The sequence below is a fragment of the Ananas comosus genome, linkage group 18, assembly GCF_001540865.1.
Source record: "Ananas comosus cultivar F153 linkage group 18, ASM154086v1, whole genome shotgun sequence".
Taxonomy (NCBI): Eukaryota; Viridiplantae; Streptophyta; class Magnoliopsida; order Poales; family Bromeliaceae; genus Ananas; species Ananas comosus.
In genome coordinates this window covers 10,224,852-10,244,995 of record NC_033638.1, presented here as the reverse complement: position 1 = coordinate 10,244,995, position 20,144 = coordinate 10,224,852, and the positions used below count along the sequence as shown (strand labels likewise).

The window sequence follows — 20,144 nt, the reverse complement described above, 5'->3', positions numbered from 1 at the left end:
CCGAAATTCAAACCCGACCCATGTTGAGATGTTAAATAAAAATTTAAAAGTGTGGGGAGATGTTAAACAAAAAAAAAAAGAACTCAGCTCAGGTACAATACCGTATCAAAAATGATAGAGAAGAAAAAAAAAAAGGGAAAAAAAGGAATTTTTAGCAAATTAATGAAAGAAATCCACCAACGGAGGCGCCATGTTGAGGTCCAAGTCGAGCCACGACCCCCGTTTCTCATCTTCTCCTTTGCGTTCGTGTTTCTTTTCCAGAACAATTCTGAAATTTCCACACCCTTCCACCTCTTCCTCCGCCGCCGCCACAGCAGCGCGGTGCCGTCGCATGTGTCCGCCGAGCGCCTGGCCCAGAGCGAACTCGAGCCCACAAATGGAGCACTCATGCACCCTCGGCTTCGCGACCGCGGCCTCCGCCGCCTCCGCAGAGTCCCCCGACAGCCTCGGCTTCTTGTGGCTGGCGCGGTGGCCGCCGAGCGCCTGGAANTTCCAGAACAATTCTGAAATTTCCACACCCTTCCACCTCTTCCTCCGCCGCCGCCACAGCAGCGCGGTGCCGTCGCATGTGTCCGCCGAGCGCCTGGAACGACGGGAATCTCCGCCCGCACGTCTTGCACTCGAACACTCTTTGCGAATTACTATCAGTTTCGCCTCCGCCGTAGCCGCTGCCACCGCCACCGCCGTCGCCCCGCGAGAGGAACATCAACATGTTGGCCATGTTGATGCTCTCCACCTCCACCTCGCCTACTTCCCGATCAGGAAACCTATGCCTCTTCATTTTTTTTAATGTATTCAACTAAACAATTATACGTTGGAGTATAATAACTGGATTGAGGAGTAAAAGAGTGGGGGCACGGGGGCTGCGTATTTATAAGGAGTTTGGGGAGGGTGCAAAACTTCAACTTTGCTTAGAGTTGAGACAGAGAATCTGGGGCCCATATTCTATTGGCTTAAAAAGTTTTGGACCTTTTTATAATTTTATTATTATTATTATTATTATTATTATTATTATTATTATTGTGGCTGCTAATAAAAGGTTTGATTAAAGAGTTCGTTGCTTTGGAGGGTAGGGGAAGCGCGAACGATCGCGAGTCGCCGTAATCAGAAGCTGTCTTTTTTATAAAAAAAAAAACACTTTAAATATCACCCCTTATATATTTTCTTACTTTCTTACTTCAGTATTATATCATTTAAAGTATAATACTTTCGTACCCTATTTTATTTTTTATTTTTTATTATTTTGTTCACTAATTTTTTTTTATTAAATCAGTAATAAAGGTAAAACTAAAAGATATTAAAATAAATATTTGATAAATTATAGGTGAAATATCTGTATTTTTTTATATATAATTTAATAAAAAGTTAACAGAGAGGCTGACGAAAAGAAAAAAAAAATCTAGAATACTAAATTGATACACTTTAAATTATATATGGTACTAAATTAAAAAAATGTGAAACTACATAATATCTTAAAAATATATATAGATAAAAAAAAGCTGGGGTAGTTGCTGCTTTTTCTAGAAGTGGAAAAAACTGCTTCTTGGTCTTAATTGTCGGGGTGTTTAATCAGGGGATAAAGACGAGGATGTTGAAAAACCAAACACGATCTTTTTAGTACTCGAGAAGTCACCGAAAAATTGTTGAAACAAAATAGAGTCAAATTATTAATTGCACCCAGTGCAGTGCCTTTGCATATTTTATTTGTGCACTGTTTCCTCTCCGTACTCTATCTCATCTCATATTTTAAATCTAACAATCCGATCTTCTGAGTGGTATTGATCGATGTATATATATCATGTGCAAAAAATAATTTTCCTTTTCAGAGCATAATATTACTGATTCTACAATCAAATTCATGCCTCTGCATCCGAAAAGGAGAAAATTTAAATTAAAACTTCCACTTCACATAGCAAAAATATTCTTCACAACACTCAAAAGGCTTATGGAGTATAGGTTGTAATCCGACCTGCGTGTATGTGATCTACGAAGATATTGAAAGAAAGGATGAGAATGTTCTAGAGCAGGTCCACCCAAATGTTAGCGCGAACACCTTATTCTACTTGGCCAGTGTAAAATGAGTCTTAAAAGAGTAGTAGGTGTGGACCAACTCTACACTACATTTTTCAATAACTTGGTGTTGTTGTGGATAATGATTGACCACGTAGATTCATTCGACCCTTGTTTGGTTCTTTCTTTCTTTCTTTCTTTCTTTTTCGACAAGTTAAAAAGACAGGAGAGGTTTACACGTTTCAGGGAAGCTTCCTACTACTCTTAATTAAATAGCTAGAGGGTCTTAATTAAACATGTGTGCATAGATGAGAACACTTGGGTGAGTATAACAAAGGAGAGTTGACTTTTGGTCTTTTGACTTTTATGCTCCTCTAAGTGACGTTGTGAAACGTGCATTCAAATAAGATATTAGAATACGAAGCGACGACCAAAACTTAAGGCCAATATTTGGGTGGTAAGTTTTTGTATTTATTTATTATCCGCTAAATTATATTTTTGGTTTGTATGATGTTTTAATTTTTGCTTGAATTTTTTAAATTAATTATTGTAATTAAATCTCACAATCTAATTTAATTAAGTAAATATTAATGTATCATTAATATAAAAAATAGTGTTGTGATTGATGATGTCATAATAATAAATGACGTCAATATTTAGTGAAATTATAAAAATTTATTATAATAATTTATAATATTTGAATAAAAAATTATAATAAATAAAAGTTTGAGAAATAAAATGTTATGCACCTCATAGTTTGAGTATCATAGGTGTAATTTAGCCGGATTTATTTTTTGGTTTTGTAGAGAAACACTCATTATGTTATGAAGGAAATCTTTAATATGTTGTCTTTTTTAGAGATAGATAGTACGCTACCCGCTTTGTTTATTTTATTTAGAAATAAATTTAGTTGGAAATATAAATCAACAAGGATTCGAACTTGGGACCTCAGGTACCAACCACTAAATCTTTTGTCACTTATGCTAGGGACGGTCGGTATCTTTAATACGTTGTCAGAGTGTGGGAACATCTGTTTTGCTGCTGCAGCAGCTGTACCTTTCATACTTTATACTTGTTCATGTGTGGTATCTAGAGAAGTTGAGAATGTATGTAGGAACCGGCCACATCAGTTTTTTTTTTTTTTTTTTTTTTTTTTTTTTTTTTTTGGAGAGATAGGTAGCACGCTATCCGTTTCGTTTATTTCATTTAGAAATAAATTTAGCAAGAAATATGAATCAACTAGGATTCGAACTTGGGTCTCGAGTTTCAACCACCAAGCCCTTTGCTACTTGGATGGTTGGTATTCTATTGTTTCTTTGTATGTAGAATCTTCGAGTTTTAAACCCTAACCACCAAACAACAGGTAGGTAGGTGGGTTCATGTCAAAGTGCTCACTTTGCTAATTAGACGATTTTTGTTCGATCTGAGCTTACGCAGAAGTGTTATCTGAATAAAATTATTTAGAAAAGACAATTATAATTTTGTTAATTAAATTTGTTATAAATGGCGCGCATTGTAGCAAAAGTAGAAGTTTAGAAATAAAGTTTTCGGTATTTGGGACTCAGGAAACTTATATTGGCATTCAATCTAAATTTTGTTTGTTCACAACTGAAAACTCCTCGCAAAGAATTGTTTGTGCGCATTCATAACTTCAAGGCGATGTCTCTCATACTATGCCGTAAATTTATCTTACACCAAAATCTGAAACTATCCTATCACTTTAAAATGCTTAAATCTAAGTTACTCTCGTGTTAACGAACCAAACCTACATATACAACATAATATAATCCCTGATCTGGGTTGACAATTGAGGATTGGCTAATGCAAATCATGCACCAAAGGTGGGACAAAATGTAAGTTCTATCACTGACGTTAATTTAAAAGAGCCAAAGCAAATGAATTGTAGGGACTTAATCACTGAATTAGGGTTATTTGTAAAACCCATATATTCATTAATTTTTAGTTACAAAATATTCGGTCGCGTCGCTGCATATTTGAATGTGCAGGATCGTATACAAGTTCAGAATAAGCAGTGAAGGGTTAACCAGAACAACTCTCCTCATATATATATATTCCATGGCCCTAATTAATCACTCCTTATATTTACACTAATCACGATCATTATAATAACGTAATTGAATCAAGTAGGCTATGCAGAGTAGTATAAAATAGGGCAAAAAATGTAAAAAAAAGAAGAAGTGGAAATAGAGAAAAGACGTAGACAATGACGTATTCTTCTCAAGTGAGCTCATGAAACTGGGAATCAAGTTATTAATTGGTGTTGAAATTACCAAGTTATTTTGTACGATTGGCTACAATGGATTCATTGCATCTTATATGGTCAGATTGGTAATCACCTTTCACCTCATTCATTCAATTTGCGGCCGCTCAACGCAGCGATTTAATCACTAAACTTTGACATTAACTCTAACTGTTACTTTACTTAAGAATGAAGCAACGCATATATTATAATCTATACGTCTCGAGGCCAATCATACATTGCCACGTTATAACAAGCGGGGCCAATTGGTTTTAGGTTTCTTCCTTTCTTAGGGCTCCGTTTGATTGGTTGATTAAGGTCAAATAGTACCGACATAATTGCGATATGAGTTAAGCAAGGGATTGACACATTTTGTACTACATTTTATTCATTTTTTTTAATCTCTATTCAACTACAACACTTAATAAAGCATTGCATATATTAATAAAATAGCTAAACTTTCTCTATCTGATGACTTAATCACTCAAAATGGCCGCTTCTTTTCTCCACGAACTTACTTAATTAGGAAGAGGCTGCATCTAATTTTGCTTTTATTTACTAAATAATATGATATTGAGCATTGACTAAATTAGTTGTTTACATACTAATTGTTCAAAGAATACATGGATTCTCATTTCTCAGCTTGGCTTCACACTGATTTGATGTCGAATAATTAATTACATAATTATTTTGAATTGCTCCATGGGTTGAATTTTGCACCATTGGATATCATAGAGGCTCAAACTATCATAATAAGTCACTCGCTGTACATACTTAAGTAACCTGAATCTATTTATAAATTATAATAGAGGTTAAAAATAACTATATATCATCAATGTATTATTCATTTAAAAACTGTTTGTAAATATGAATTGTTAGTACCAACGTGATTACCGCAGATCGGATTCATCGGTTAGTTAGATTGGGTTCGTATTGGGTCACGCCAGGTTCAAGTTGCCCCAAGGAAAGAATCGGGCTCAGTCCCCATTGTTATTCGTTCGAATCGGATCATCGTCCTCAAGACCAGATCAGGCCCATCAGGTCATGGTTATGTCTGATAGAGACGCATAAATAAAAATGTATTTGTTTCACTGGATCTCCGGCGCAGAAGTCCCTCGGCTCATCAAAACCACCGGGGCAGCCGTTTGGACGAAACCAACGAATTCAGATATCAGATGCGGAGAATCAAGGATTTAAATACCGTAACATGAGATTGTGCCGAAAACTTGTCAGCACGGTGCGTATCCAGCCGTGCCGATGCGTGCTATGTGTGCCAACATGTAATGGTATAAAATATTTATTTTCTTTAGCAACAGATTATGACAATTATTTTTTATGCATTTTTATCAAATCTTTTGAATTTTATTAAGAAAATTACTTACTAATTTTAAAAATAAAGAGTTTTGAATTGTATCATCGGTACGGAAACTGTATCGTGCTGATATTTTGCTGACACGATACGACACGGTGAATACGACCCGTGCCGATGGGCACTTTAATCTTTGCGAAGAACAATTGAATAAGTACATTTTGCGAGCACCACCGGGCCCAACTTTATGTATGACGCAAAAGTGTGACTTTATACTCTACCATACCGAAACTCGCAACCTCCGCCTCTTCCGACTACGGCAAACAAAAACACCCTTAGCTAACAAAGTAGTTTTGCTCTCAACCACATTATAATCACAATGGTACAAAAGGAACATTAAGTTAAGTTACTGCAAAGAAAATAGTATGTGACATCCTCTTTTTTCATATGAAACATGAAGCCATATGCCAATTGCTTATACTTTGAAATCTCTCTCTCTCCTACAGAGGTAATATAACAGCATAAATGTTGTAGCTTAGTCTCAACAGTTGAATGCTCAGCAATACTTCAGAAGAAGAAGAAGAAGAAGAACACAGATGATGATGATGATGAGACATAATCCTCTATCTAAATGTGACAGAAGAACACACAGAATAACTATACGTCAGACATGTAAAGTAGATCATAGATGAGCGTAAAGCAAGAAGCTTACCGAAACAAACAATTTATTTGCTACAAATGAAGCTAACATTGTTCGTCATCTTGTATTAATATCTTCTATCGCTCAAAATAAGAGATTAAACAACAATGATTATCATCACATACCAATTCGGATTCATCAGGGAACATCTACAAAAAAATCTGATTTTGGTCGGGATCCTCAGTCGCGCTCGTCCTTTTCCTCGCTCAAATCACCAAATTTCTGCTTGAATGCGTCTTGCTTCTGCATCCAAATCATGTGCCCCTGCGGGGATGATTCGAGGGGAGAGGAATCGAATCAGGGTTTAGAGAGAAACAGGAAAGGATCGGAGATAGGGGTTGGGGTTGGCGTTAGGGTTAGGGTTTTTTCTTTTGCCGAACCTGGAGAGCGGCGGCCCACACAACGAGGAAGGATGCGATCCAGAATCTCTTCTCCTTGAGGAGCTTCGACGCTTCCATTTTATTAACCCAAGAGAAACCCTAGAAAGAGTCTTCTTCTTCACCGGTGCGTGGTACGAAGAGTGTCGAGTCTACATTTGCATGGACCGGGTCTACCGGCGAATGTTTACTTTTTGATGAAAAGGTACCCCGCAACTATGGGATATTTGGAAATAGCACCCTAAACTTTACTTTAGTTAGTTAAATTAAAAAATTTGTTTAAGTTTTAACAATTCTATTAGCTATCGACCACTACACATTAACGAAATTTAAAATCAGGACTTCTTGCTGTGATACTATGTAAAATAATATCTGTTGCCAACAATATCAAACAATCACTCTATTATACCATGTAAAATAATATCAAACAATCACTTTTTCTATAAAAAAGAACTTAACTCACTTCGGCGAATCTTAGCATCATCACTCAAATAATATTTGCTTCGATTCTCCATCATCATATACTTATAGAGAGACTATTTTGCACCATTTAGAAGCCCCAAGCCTAATTGAGCAAGTTACAAGAATGTTACTAAAAAAGATTGCAATCTACAAAATCCGCAACGAATCCTTGTTCTTAAACTGAAACAGAGAAGAAAAGGTTCAATATTGGCTAAAGGATTTTCAGGAGAAAACAAAGATGTGATAAAATTATATCATGCAATCCAGACAAAGATGGCACAAAGAACAGTAAAGAAAATAGATAAGAAGATAAATTTGATGTATTTATATCGGACGGAATTTCTCAAGTCAATCACATTACAGAATAGTTGTTTACAATTTTAGTAATTATGCGACAATAACAACCCTTCAGTGATATTTGCTGCAGGATATTACAACATAAAGCCTATATTGAGCAAAGTTTCGACGAGCGTCAGAAAAATGAGTAAGCTTACTGCTATGCAGCTTCCTATCTTCCCTTTGGATCCATTAACTGAGAGAATACTCTGCTCGTTGCTGCATCAGTTCCGCCGCTGACAAAACTAGACATATCACGCTCCGCATTCCCCCTTTCTGGAATAATTTCAGGAAGCCCTTCGATACAGCTTATGCTGCTTCCCTCCTCAACATCTATTGCGAATGACTCTTGTAATTGGAGAGCGTACTCCAAATTCCATAACACATCACCCATCGTTGGCCTCTCGATACCGTACTCTGACAAGCACTTTTCAGCAGTTTCACCGAATTTCCTTATGGAGCCAATACTAACACTACCCACAAGATGGGGGTCGATTATCCGCTCTAAGAGTCCGCGCTTTTGCCAGCTCATCGCCCACTCCACTATGTTCACCTGATCTCTATGAAGTGCAGGATTAATTGCAGGTCTCGCGCATAATACCTCCATTAGAACAACTCCAAAAGAATAAACATCCGACTTTTCAGTCAATTGCTGCCTTTTAAAATACTCAGGATCAAGGTAGCCAAAGCTTCCCTTTACAGCAGTGCTCACATGGGTCTGGTCCAAAGTTGGCCCTGACTTGGACAAGCCGAAATCGGCAACTTTAGCTATAAAATTCTCATCGAGAAGAATGTTAGTCGTTTTAACATCTCGATGAATGATAGTTTCAGCAGCTCCTGTGTGGAGATAATGCAAGCCTTTAGCTGCTCCTATGAGAATTTCAAGCCTTTGCTTCCATGAGAGTGGGGGAAGATCCGAGCCATACAAATGTTTGCGAAGGGGCCCACCGGCCATGAACTCGTAGACCAGGACCATCTCGTTGGGCTCATGGCAGTACCCAATAAGGGAAACTAAGTGGCGGTGGCGTAACTTGGATAACATTTCTATTTCTGTACGAAACTCTATTAATCCCTGCTGGGATTGTGGGTTTCCTCGCTTCACCGCGACTACAATGCCATTCTCTAATACTCCTTTGTACACTTTACCAAAACCTCCCACACCTATAACTAGATTCTCGTCGAAGTTGTTAGTAGCCTGTTTTATTTCCGAGAATGCCAATAGTTGCCCTAATCCTAGAGATGGCCCCGACGAAAAGTAACTGCGGGTGGATATCTTTGTATTGGAGTTATTCGCCTGTGAATTGGGAGCAATAGAGGAACGCAGCCATGTTAAAGAAGGGCTCTTCTTCTTATTACTATTACTGTAATGCCTGTAACACAGTAATAACATTGCAACAATGAAAACCAGAAGAGCTGCTCCCACAGCAGTTAATGTGATTAGAAGTGTTGTTGATCTCTTATTTTGCTTTGATGCCTCAAAACTGATATTATTAACGATATGAGATGCGTCGAGGTACTTGTCCTGATTACTGAGCTTCATAATCTCAAGTCCATTAAGAATCGCATTTGGCGCCACATTCATGATTTGTGGTGGCCCAATTTGAACTAAAATCTTATCTGTTTCCATCTGAACATTCAGTACAAAATCCACAATATAAGCAGTCGACAGCTCAGCCTTGCTCAATATACCAAATGAGCTCAACGCAGATTCGTTGTTCATATAGACATTGAACACGAGATTACTTGTATTGTTGCTGATAAAATCACAAAAATGTAGCCGAACTAAATACCGAAAACCCGAATCAACTTTAAACATCCAGGAGATATTGAACTTCTGGTTGCTAACGTTAGCATCCGCCATTTCTTGCGCGGTGGCATAAACCAAATTCGGGGCCGTATAAGACGGAATTCCAGGCGGGTATTTAACATTATGCGGATCGGTTGACACGGTGTGAACAGAAGCAGGATTGATCAAGAACGGTTGATCCGTCTCCCAAATCCGCCAAAAAGTGTCATTTTTCGAACCAATAGCTACACCTCCCACATTAATCCTGTAAATGGTCTCAAAGGCCAAGTGTGTGGAGATATTGACATAAGGCCCGATCGGAACGGTGGCGGCGGCGGACGGAACCAATCCGTCGGGAATCGATATAACCTCAATTGCGCTGATGAACGCAATCGACCCATTAGCAGGAGTTAGCCTCAAAATTAACGGTTGCGACTCCGAATTCACCTCCAAAATGTATTCTTTGTAATGAACAGAGCTTCTAGTACTCATCTTCGAGCAAGAGAAGCTATAAAGCAAGGTGAATCCATTAGCGGCGACGGAAAAGCACGCCGACCGGAGGTTATACCGAGGACTACGAAGAGGGTAAAAATGTAGCCTCAAGAAGTGCCAACCCGCATGCTTAACGGCGAATCCATACTCGGAGAATCGGGTAAAAACACGGGCGCTTCCGTAGATACCGGAAGAGTTGGAGCGAACTACGGTGTGGGTGGTGGGGGAGACGGTGAAGGAGCGGGGAGAAGCATCACCTGAGCCGGAATCCGGTTCGAAGACTCGGCNGTGGTGTTGGAAGTGTTAGCAGCTGTTTGAGGTTGATGGGCTCCTCCGCTTACAAACGAGATGGAAACAGAGTTCATAAGAGGGGTTCATCATTAAAGCCTGATGCAACCATGTGAAGTGTTTCTTCTTTTTCTTTAATTAGAGTGTTCCTAGGTAGAACTCTTAAATGCTATAATTTTTGTACCTCGCAATTATACTTCGTTCACTTACAAAATTAGCATCAGGTTATCAGGTCGAGTCATGTTCAAAAAGACGGAAGCTTGAGTATAATCGAATTACGTTCGAAATGACAGAAAGTCGCGTTAGATCGAATCACAGTCAAATTAATGATTAAGACTAATAATTCCATAAGTTTATTAGCAAGAGTTTTCGTGAGTTCGCTTACTCATTAAAGAATAACTAATGCACTGTATATTCTGAAATTTTGCATGACAAATATCCTATATAATCTGAACGTGCTTACTCTAATGAGGATTAGAAGTAAAAAAAAGGATAATCCAGCAGTATAGTTCTTTCACTCCTGTTTATGGGCTCTGATTATGAGCTCCATTTACGACTTACATTAGTTATTAATGGCTAGTATACCGTGCCTCTCTTTTATGCATTTGCGATGATAATAATGTTTATCAATAATTTATTACTTAGACAAACTAAATTTAAAAATAATTTTAAATATTCTAATCTTTAAAATATAAAAATAGATTCTCACTCTGTTTTCGGGCTCCCAAAGATTGTTAAATAATCCCTCAAATTAAATAATAATAATAATAAAAGATAGTAAAGCATTTGAAGAGGGAGCATCTGAATCTCATGGCACCTGGGTTTAGTTTAACTGTTTAGAATTTAATTTTCATGTGTAAAAAAGGTCATAAATTCACGGACGCGTCCCCATTTTTGGTTGGTTGGATACCACCACCATTTTGTCCCTTCTCACGTTCTTCCAACTTCTCTTCACATGCTCCAGTACTCTCTAATCTTTTTCAGATCGTGTGTTTCGGGATTAAGAAAAAATTAGTTATTTTAGGAATAGAGTTAAGTTCAGGGTTAAGATGGGGATAGAGTATTTAGTTCAGAATAGTGAAAAATAATATTTGGTTGGAGTATATGGAATAAAAAGAATAGTGAATTATTATGAATAGAAAATAATGTTTGGTTGGAATTTGGTAGAGTTAGGTGAGATTAGCTAACCCCATCCAAAATAGGCTATTCTGGATTAGGTGGGGTTAGACGGACCTCACCCATTTTTGGAGTATTTGGAGATAATATGAGGGTTAAGGGGTTATTCCACCCCTTAACCTCCAACCAAATAAACAGTAACAACAGCCTCTTTTGCGAAAAATTCTAAAATTCAACACTTATATTACTAATATGGTGTTTTTTAATTAATCAAAATGCTCTTTTAAGATTCATCCATTTCGTCATGATTTTTTTTAAAAAAATTATTATATTTTTTCTTTCAAAAAAAAAGATATGACTGGCTGGAAGTAGATGATGTGGTGTAAATATTATACAGTAAACTTCCTCTTATGCAGACCGTCCCCAATCAGGTGGTAAAACGTTAAACAATTAATATCCAAAATTTTAAATTAAAAATTAACTAATCTAAATAGAAAAAACTATAGAACAAAAAATTTAATAACAAATAATAAGTCCAATGTACCCACTCAGCTATATTTTTATTTTTATCAATGAGGTCAACACATTAAAGTTTTAGAAGTTTACACAGTTTTATGTTTAAAATTTTAATTTTTGGTTATTGCTCAGCAATTACATATTGCAAGGGAAAAGAGTCGAGTGTCTATCCATGGAGTTGGAGCACCTCTGGAATCATGCACCTTACATGTATTAACCTTTAATTTTCTATCATCACGTATTTTAATTTTGTCAATTAACAATTTTATGTGCAGTACTTTCTATATTTATAAATTGAATTATAAGATTTAGATGTAATAATAATAGTAAAATTTTAAGGGCCAAACAGAACTAAAGTGAATGTTCAGGGACCNGTGGGAAATGGGAATGGAGGTGGAGGTGGTGTTGGAAGTGTCAGCAGCTGTTTGAGGTTGATGGGCTCCTCCGCTTACAAACGAGATGGAAACAGAGTTCATGAGAGGGGTTCATCATTAAAGCCTGATGCAACCATGTGAAGTGTTTCTTCTTTTTCTTTAATTAGAGTGTTCCTAGGTAGAACTCTTAAATGCCATAATTTTTGTACCTCGCAATTATACTTCGTTCGCTTACAAAATTAGCATCGGGCTATCAGATCGAGTCATGTTCAAAAAGACGGAAGCTTGAGTATAACCGAATTACGTTCGAAATGACAGAAAATCGCGTTAGATCGAATCACAGTCAAATTAATGATTAAGACTAATAATTCTATAAGTTTATTAGCAGAGTTTTCGTGAGTTTGCTTACTCATTAAAGAATAACTAATGCACTGTATATTCTGAAAATTTGCATGCCAAATATCCTATATAATCTGAACGTGCTTACTCTAATGAGGATTAGAAGTAAAAAAAAAAGAAAATCCAGCAGTATAGTTCTTTCACTCCTGTTTATGGGCTCTGATTATGAGCTCCATTTACGACTTACATTAGTTATTAATGGCTAGTATACCGTGCCTCTCTTATATGCATTTGCGATGATAATAATGTTTATCAATAATTTATTATTTAGACAAAATAAATTTAAAAATAATTTTAAATATTCTACTCTTTAAAATATAAAAATAGATTCTCACTCTGTTTTCGGGCTCCCAAAGATTGTTAAATAATCCCTCAAATTAAATAATAATAATAAAAGATAGTAAAGCATTTGAAGAGGGAGCATCTGAATCTCATGGCACCTGGGTTTAGTTTAACTGTTTAGAATTTAATTTTCATGTGTAAAAAAGGTCATAAATTCACGGACGCGTCCCCATTTTTGGTTGGTTGGATACCACCACCATTTTGTCCCTTCTCACGTTCTTCCAACTTCTCTTCACATGCTCCAGTACTCTCTAATCTTTTTCAGATCGCTTGGTTCGGGATTAAGAAAAAACTAGTTATTTTAAAAATAGGATTAAGTTCAGGGTTAAGATGGGAATAGAGTATTTTTATGTTTGGTTGGGGGTTGGAGTTAGTCCAGAATAGTAAAAAATAGTGTTTGGTTGGAGTATATGGAATAAGAAGGATAGTGGATTATTATGAATAGAAAATAATGTTTGGTTGAAATTTGGTGGGGTTAGGTGAGGTTAGCTAACCTCACCCAAAATGGGCTATCCTGGATTAGGTGGGGTTAGCTAACCCCACCCATTTTTGGGATGTTTAGAGATAATATGGGGGTTAAGGAGTTATTCCACCCCTTAACTTCCAACTAAACAAATGGTGACAATAGCCGCTTTTGCGAAAAATTCTAAAATTCAACACTTATATTACTAATATGGTGTTTTTTAATTAATCAAAATACTCTTTTAAGATTCATCCATTTCATCATGATTTTTTTTAAAAAAAAATTATATATTTTTTCTTTCAAAGAAAAAAATATGACTGGCTGGAAGTAGATGATGTGGTATAAATATTACACAGTAAACTTCCTCTTATGCAGACCGTAAAATGTTAAACAATTAATATTCAAAATTTTAAATTAAAAATTAACTAATTTAAATAGAAAAAACTATAGAACAAAAAATTTAATAACAAATAATAAGTCCAATGTACCCACTCAGCTATATTTTTATTTTTATCAATGAGGTCAACACATTAAAGTTTTAGAAGTTTACACAGTTTTATGTTTAAAATTTTAATTTTTGGTTATTGCTCAGCAATTACATATTGCAAGGGAAAAGAGTCTAGTGTCTATCCATGGAGTTGGAGCACCTCTGGAATCATGCACCTTACATTTATTAACCTTTAATTTTCTATCATCACGTATTTTAATTTTGTCAATTAACAATTTTATGTGCAGTACTTTCTATATTTATAAATTGAATTATAAGATTTAGATGTAATAATAATAGTAAAATTTTAAGGGCCAAACAGAACTAAAGTGAATGTTCAGGGACTAATAGTGCAAGTAATTTCTCTAAAAAAAAGAAAAATTAGAAGACCTTATTCCAAACCGTCTTATATTCGAGGGGTCTTCGTACAATTTTTGTCCGAGTCGGTATCGGGTACGGGTCGTGACATAATAAGCAGATAAATTATCCGAAATCCAACATTCAACCTTATCGTGGTCTCGATCACCGCCTCTCCTCGACACCAACAGAAGCTTCTATCTCCCTCTCCCTCCTCCGATCTCTAGGGTTAGGGTTAGGGTTAGGGTTAGGGTTAGGGTTAGAGACGAAGAAGGGAGGATGCCGCAGCGGCACTCGAAGAACAACAATGACCTCGCGTTCTTCACGTACGAGGAGAAGCGGAAGCTCGGGTACGGGACGCAGCGGGAGCGCCTCGGCAAGGACTCGATCAAGCCCTTCGACGCGTGTTGCCTCTGCCTCAAGCCCTTCATCGACCCCCTCTGTTGCCAAAAGGGCCACGTCTTCTGCAAGGAGTGCATCCTCGAGTGCCTCCTCGCCCAAAAGAAGGACATCAAGAGGTTAGGGTTTCATATAATTCCACTCTTTCTTCTGATTCCAATCCATGTTCGTTTTGTTTGATCTCGTTGGATCTGTTGTGGGCGCTTTGATGTGTGATCTATGTTTTGTGTTTTTGGCTACCGTAGTTTTTGTGGAGAATTGGGGGAATTACGTTGAGGTTAATTATGTTGATTTATTGTTAAGATTACTGTTGATAAATTTATAATTTCGTTGAGTATGTTAGTTTTTAAAGATGCTATATCTGTGATAAAGTAGGTTCATGTGTTGATGTTTAGTAAATTTGGTAATGTTTGAATTGGTACGTGAAACTTATTTATTGAAAAAGAAAGGGGGCTGAAATTGAAGGTACTTTTACCGGATCGCCGTTTATTTTAAGCTTCATCTTCAAAATTTGCCAAGTGATTCAATCTGAGTTCCAGCACTGACCTCCACTTAAAAGAGTGTTAAAAGGGTCATCAGGTGTGATCTCAATTTTAGTGTATTTGTAGGCAGCATTTAACTGGCTTAGATTGTTTAGAAGATAACATAAAGTGTTTTTTATTGATCTGTCTGTGTGACCATTTGTTGATTGGCCAAAGCATCTGAACAAAAGACACAAATTTTCTAACACCAACTTCCCTTTTATCAAGTCGTCTTTTGTTAAAAATCTCATCACGCCAAACGTGCCATAGTAAGGCTTTATAGGGATTCCCAAACTAAGGGCTAGTTTGGGAGTGTCGTTGCCAAACTCACCCACTTTGATGCTTTAGAGGGTCTCGTAAAATCTAAAAAATGCTTTAGAAGTTTTCATGTATGATGTTATATAACGGTAACTCGAACTGCCGTGGGAGAAGCATTGGGTGGGTGCTTCTCCTTTTTGTTTACTCAAGGAACACGTTTAATTGGTTGATAGAGAGTATGAGAAGATTCTACGATTGCATAGTGAATGCAACCTGAGACCTCTTAGTTATTTCTCTCCGAACAGAATAAATCATCTTGTAGGGGAAGTTTTACTATCCTAAGGTGTCAGTATAATTAAAAGAAAACCCCTATGTATTCATATCGCACCTAATGGACGTGTGCAATTAGCAAATAATTTGGTCTAACATCGAACCTCAAGAAGAATTGTATTATCATCCATTAGTTGCAACTTTTGTTTGATGTCTGTCCAAAACCTCATCTTTGATTTAGTAAAGTTGATCTTCATTCTTTATATGCTCCAGGAAACTTGCTGCCCATGCTGCTCAACAAAATCAAGAGAAAGAAGAGCAAGAAGAGAAGCTGATGCTGCAAAAAGCCCGAGAACTAGAGGCTTTTGATCAGCAGAACCACGGCGCCGTCCCGCAGTATAATAACGACAAGAGCAACACGCATGACAAGAATGGCTTCCACGGGGCGAACAGTGTAAAAGTAACTTCCTACGAAGAGGAAGCCCTCCGCGACATGAAGGCCTTTTGGCTCCCGTCGGCTACTCCAGGCGCCTCGGTCAAAGTCGAAGCTCCCTCCACCGACACTATTTGCCCCGAGGGAAAAGAGAAGCTGAAGCTAAAAGCCCTTTTCCCCATCTACTTCACGGAAGATACTGGTAATGGTCAGAAGAAGACCAGGAGTTCGGACAGCAACTACATCTGCCCCAGCTGCAAAGTGACCCTGACGAACACGATGTCGCTCGTGGCTCTCACCACGTGCGGCCACGTGTTCTGTAAGAAGTGCGCAGATAAGTTTGTGGCGACCGACAGGGTGTGCTTGGTGTGTAGTAGGGAGTGCAAAGTGAGGAACTTGGTTCCCTTGGAGAGAGGCGGGACGGGGTTTGCCGGGCACGACGACAAATTGGAGGCGACCGACTTCAAGCACTTGGGCAGCGGCACGGGACTTGGGTTGGTCAAGCCTGTCCCGAGGGGTCTCTAGCTGTTGCTTATATGCGCACTGCTGCTCGATAGATCTTGATTATACACATGCTAAATGTTGTGTTACAAGTTGTGGTCACGGGCCTTCTATGCTTGAACAGTTGAAAATGTGTGCCTCTCTTTTCTCTTCCCTCTTTTGTGAAGGGCTATAGTTTAGTCGAATAACAAATTCTCGGCCTGTTCCCTCAATTGTTTTTTTTTTCTTTCTTAGCTTTTGATTATTTTGATTTGAGCTAATTTCGACTAAGTTATAGTTTTGATAAATTCAATGGTTTTTGTGCTAATTGAACGGGGAATTGTGTTATGCTTTATAGTTAACATGATCATCTATTAAAATTGAAACAGTTAGATTTAAATTACTTCAGTATTTTTCTTATCCTTATTTCAACATTTTTAACCGCAACAAAATTTAGTCGAAGCGAGCTCCACCAGGTTTTCATGAGACGGATAAGGGGCGACTGCGACAGGGCAACATTTGCTTTCACCCACACACATACACACACACACACACACACACACACACGGACTCTATATATTAAGCCTACGAACTTGGGAGCTTTAGATAAAGGGAAACTCACACACACACACACACACACTCATTTATGTACTACTCTCTAATTAGCTGAATCGTTCTGCTTCAAAATTTTCCTCCTCAAATCCGCCAAAAATGGCAGCTTTATCCCACTGGATTTGTTCCCTTCCCAACCAGGTGCCATGAGCTCTCAAATTTCATCTCTATTTTTTTTTTCTAATTCTTTTTTTTTTTGTAAATTTTCTTTTTTTTTTTTCTGAATTATAGAAAGAGAGAAGTGACGGGTTTTGGCTGATATTGTATATGATTGAATTTTGTAAAAGGTTAATTTAAAATTTGTTTCGGTTTAAAAGTTGAAAGTATGGAAGAAATGTGAATTATTTTCCTTTTTATGTGATATGTAGTATGTACTACGTGCTTGTCCAGTAAGACACAGTGCATCATCTTCAATGATTTTTCTCTTTTCCCCTTTTTTTTTAAGTTTTCCTGCTCATTTCTGGTACTAATCTTTGGGATGGAAGATATTCAGAAGATCAATGTTTATAATCTAAATATTGGTTCAACATTACTAAGGGTAAAATGTATGAATAGGACATTCCTGTACTACACTTAACGCCAATATTCTGGCTTGGACCCTGCACTTCTCACTTAAACATTTTAATCGTTGAACTTTTATATACATTGCACTTTATTCGTCGACTATAAAACAGAAAAAAAAATTCTTAGTTCTCTTGTAGAATTGAGAACGGCCTGTTTAGCCCTTTAATTACAAAGTGCAGCATTTGTAAAAATCGAGAGACTGAAGTGTTTGAGTGAACTAGTACGGGGCGAAGTGCACGGACTATCATATCAATACATGTCACCATATTAGTAAATCATATTCAACTTTATCAGATATTTCAAGTGTGAAGGCCTTCTTTTCTTTCCACAAATTTGTAATGTTAGATTACCTATTACAGCTTCTATGAAAAGAAGATGGATGCTAGTTGCAACTGGTGCATTGGTTTCTGGCCTGTTACATTCCACTTCTGCATCTGCTGAAGGTAGCATCATCATTCGCTCTCTCTCTCTCTCTCTCTCTCTCTCTCATTTTTCCCTCTCTTTCTGTGATCATTGCCTGCATTTATTTTCTTTTTTCGTCATACTGAAACCATTTCTACGGTGAAGAGTAGTAAACAATTACGTAGAATTTCACATGGAACTGATTTTGTTGATGAATCTTTCCATCATTTGGTTTAGTAATCTTATATATGCCACCTTATACATGCTAACTTGTTTCAAGATTGTAGGAGTACCGGATAATTATCGAGCTTTTGTGGATTACGAGGATGGATATTCCTATTACTATCCCTCAGATTGGAGGGTAAGTTGTTACATGCGTATGCAAACTAACCAAACGTTAAAAAATGAATTCTCCTCAGCAAACCAGTTGAATGGAAGCAGTTGAATTTTACGCCTCTTTTCAATTTGTGTGGCTGCAGGATTTTGACTTCCTCGGGCATGATTCTGCATTCAAAGATCGTTTCGCAGCATTGCAGCATGTGAGAGTTTGCTTTATCCCGACCGATAAAAAAGATATTCGTGATTTGGGTCCGATGGAGGAGGTAATTTAGAGATGCATCAGTCATATGAACTGAGAGTAGCATTTTGAGATATAGATATATCCGGCATATGAAGTAGAGCTTATTCATAAAGTTATAAAAACATAAAATTTCGTACTGAGTAGCATTTCTATTTGCGCGGCAGGCAATTTTCGATTTGGTAAAGGATGTATATGCTGCACCAACTCAAGTGCCGACAATCTATGAGATGCAGGAGGTTTGTTGCTTTTTGACGTTTAAATCGTAACTAAATAGATATCTCATAAAGGGGCAGTGACCTCTCTAGTTTGTTATGCCTCGCATGTTCTTCATATGCGTATGTCAGCAAACTTTTACATACTCAAGAGCAGTGTTCATTGCTTCATAGGAGTCTTGCTAGATGAATTCGGTAACTTCAACTTTTGGCCTTAATAATAAAATATCATCGAATATTGTATGCAGCGTACGATTGATGGAAAGAACTACTGGACATTTGAGTATGAACTTACATTGCCAAGCTTCTCCCGAACTGCTTTTGCGACCATTGCGATAGGGAATGGTATGTAGTCTGACAACCTCATTTTGAACACACTGAACCGCAACAACTGGGGCTTCCAATCTAACCAGATGATTCAAATTACTTATCATTCTAGTGACCTGCACTGACAAAAAAATAAAACTGAGAATGTATCTTCATAGAATGTAAATTGGACTGCGACACGGAATTATTAATGTATCTTCCATTTCTATCAGATTACTGAAATTTGTGAGAGGAAACCATATTTGGCAAATGCCAAGTGTTTTTTGAGAAATGACCACTCTATCATTCTTTTTTCCTTGGAAGGTCGGTACTACACGCTGGTTGTCGGTGCAAATGAGAGACGGTGGACGCGAGTTCGCAGCAAGCTCAAAGTGGTAGCTGACTCTTTCAGGATGCTAGACATATGAATTACGACCGAGAATATATTCGGCTCTTTCATTTAATAAATGAGTGATTTTTTTTTTTCTTGTTGTACTGTATATAATTCATATCTTCTTTTTCAAATACCTCTTGTTCTACTTTTGCTCTTGTTCCAACTAAGCTTTTAATGCTTCTTTCTTTCTTTTCTTTTCGACCGATGTTATGACTACATTTTTCGACCGTTCTTATGACTATATTTAGTTGGTACGCATCTTCATACCGATTGGCTGCTCTAAAATGCAAAGAGGCGATCAAACACTTGGCGCTTTTGCTGTAGCATAAAGCTTTAATTTAAAGATTCTGCCCTTGCAACAGACAGAAGCTACTAGAGGATAATTTTAGCAATAAAACTAGATTGTGGTGCTTCTGCGAAGAGCGCTTCTGAGCCACAACCCCTCGCAGAAACTCCACATGCGTTACAGGCCCTGGAAGTAAGTTGCTTGGGGGGTAACATTCATGTGCCTAAACACTGATTGCAAGGGCAAGATGATAACGCATTCGACTCGAAGAAAGTGGGAGGAAAAACTAGTTTATATGAACCAAGAAGAGGTTTAAAAATATCTGATCAACTTCTGCAGTTGCAGCTGCGAAT

The 20,144-nt window shown here is 37.4% G+C and overlaps 5 protein-coding genes across 7 annotated transcripts; 2 read left to right on the top strand and 3 right to left on the bottom strand.

The window, feature by feature from the left end:
* On the bottom strand, positions 160-826 carry LOC109723822 (zinc finger protein ZAT12-like). Its single transcript, XM_020252307.1, has 2 exons — positions 584-826; positions 160-483 (listed from the first exon to the last, which is right to left on the bottom strand). Exons 1-2 carry the CDS (start codon positions 779-781, stop codon positions 160-162), a joined length of 522 nt encoding a protein of 173 aa, XP_020107896.1. The 5' UTR covers positions 782-826.
* LOC109724271 lies at positions 5,876-6,852 on the bottom strand. Of its 3 annotated transcripts, none has more exons than XR_002219876.1 (3): positions 6,660-6,852; positions 6,405-6,543; positions 5,876-5,893 (listed from the first exon to the last, which is right to left on the bottom strand). XR_002219876.1 is itself a non-coding variant. In XM_020253036.1 (2 exons), the coding sequence occupies exons 1-2, from the start codon at positions 6,735-6,737 to the stop codon at positions 6,460-6,462; spliced, it is 162 nt and encodes a 53-aa protein (XP_020108625.1). In that variant the 5' UTR covers positions 6,738-6,847; the 3' UTR covers positions 6,288-6,459. The 3 variants fall into 3 exon arrangements, 1 of the variants encoding a protein (XP_020108625.1); XR_002219875.1 differs by lacking the exon at positions 5,876-5,893 and adding an exon at positions 5,931-6,206 and having other exon boundaries at positions 6,660-6,851; XM_020253036.1 differs by lacking the exon at positions 5,876-5,893 and having other exon boundaries at positions 6,288-6,543; positions 6,660-6,847.
* LOC109723821 (receptor-like protein kinase THESEUS 1) lies at positions 7,417-10,026 on the bottom strand (the record flags this gene model as incomplete). The annotated part of the gene is made up of 1 exon (XM_020252306.1): positions 7,417-10,026. A coding segment is annotated over one exon (2,400 nt), but the record flags the coding sequence as incomplete, so codon positions are not given.
* On the top strand, positions 14,237-16,743 carry LOC109724069 (nitric oxide synthase-interacting protein). The gene is made up of 2 exons (XM_020252718.1): positions 14,237-14,592; positions 15,796-16,743. Exons 1-2 carry the CDS (start codon positions 14,354-14,356, stop codon positions 16,478-16,480), a joined length of 924 nt encoding a protein of 307 aa, XP_020108307.1. The 5' UTR covers positions 14,237-14,353; the 3' UTR covers positions 16,481-16,743.
* On the top strand, positions 17,890-19,710 carry LOC109724070 (photosynthetic NDH subunit of lumenal location 1, chloroplastic). Its single transcript, XM_020252720.1, has 6 exons — positions 17,890-18,054; positions 18,301-18,374; positions 18,493-18,615; positions 18,758-18,829; positions 19,054-19,150; positions 19,436-19,710. The coding sequence occupies exons 1-6, from the start codon at positions 17,976-17,978 to the stop codon at positions 19,537-19,539; spliced, it is 549 nt and encodes a 182-aa protein (XP_020108309.1). The 5' UTR covers positions 17,890-17,975; the 3' UTR covers positions 19,540-19,710.

Excerpts from the sequence above, each read along its gene's own strand:
- LOC109723822 (XM_020252307.1), bottom strand. The coding sequence starts at position 781 with ATGAAGAGGCATAGGTTTCCTGATCGGGAAGTAGGCGAGGTGGAGGTG.
- LOC109724271 (XM_020253036.1), bottom strand. The coding sequence starts at position 6,737 with ATGGAAGCGTCGAAGCTCCTCAAGGAGAAGAGATTCTGGATCGCATCC. Across the intron at positions 6,544-6,659 it reads TGTGGGCCGCCGCTCTCCAG|GGGCACATGATTTGGATGCA; the intron begins GTTCGGCAAAAG and ends TCATCCCCGCAG.
- LOC109724069 (XM_020252718.1), top strand. The coding sequence starts at position 14,354 with ATGCCGCAGCGGCACTCGAAGAACAACAATGACCTCGCGTTCTTCACG. Across the intron at positions 14,593-15,795 it reads CAAAAGAAGGACATCAAGAG|GAAACTTGCTGCCCATGCTG; the intron begins GTTAGGGTTTCA and ends TATATGCTCCAG.
- LOC109724070 (XM_020252720.1), top strand. The coding sequence starts at position 17,976 with ATGAAAAGAAGATGGATGCTAGTTGCAACTGGTGCATTGGTTTCTGGC. Across the intron at positions 18,055-18,300 it reads CACTTCTGCATCTGCTGAAG|GAGTACCGGATAATTATCGA; the intron begins GTAGCATCATCA and ends TCAAGATTGTAG. Across the intron at positions 18,616-18,757 it reads ATTTGGGTCCGATGGAGGAG|GCAATTTTCGATTTGGTAAA; the intron begins GTAATTTAGAGA and ends TTTGCGCGGCAG.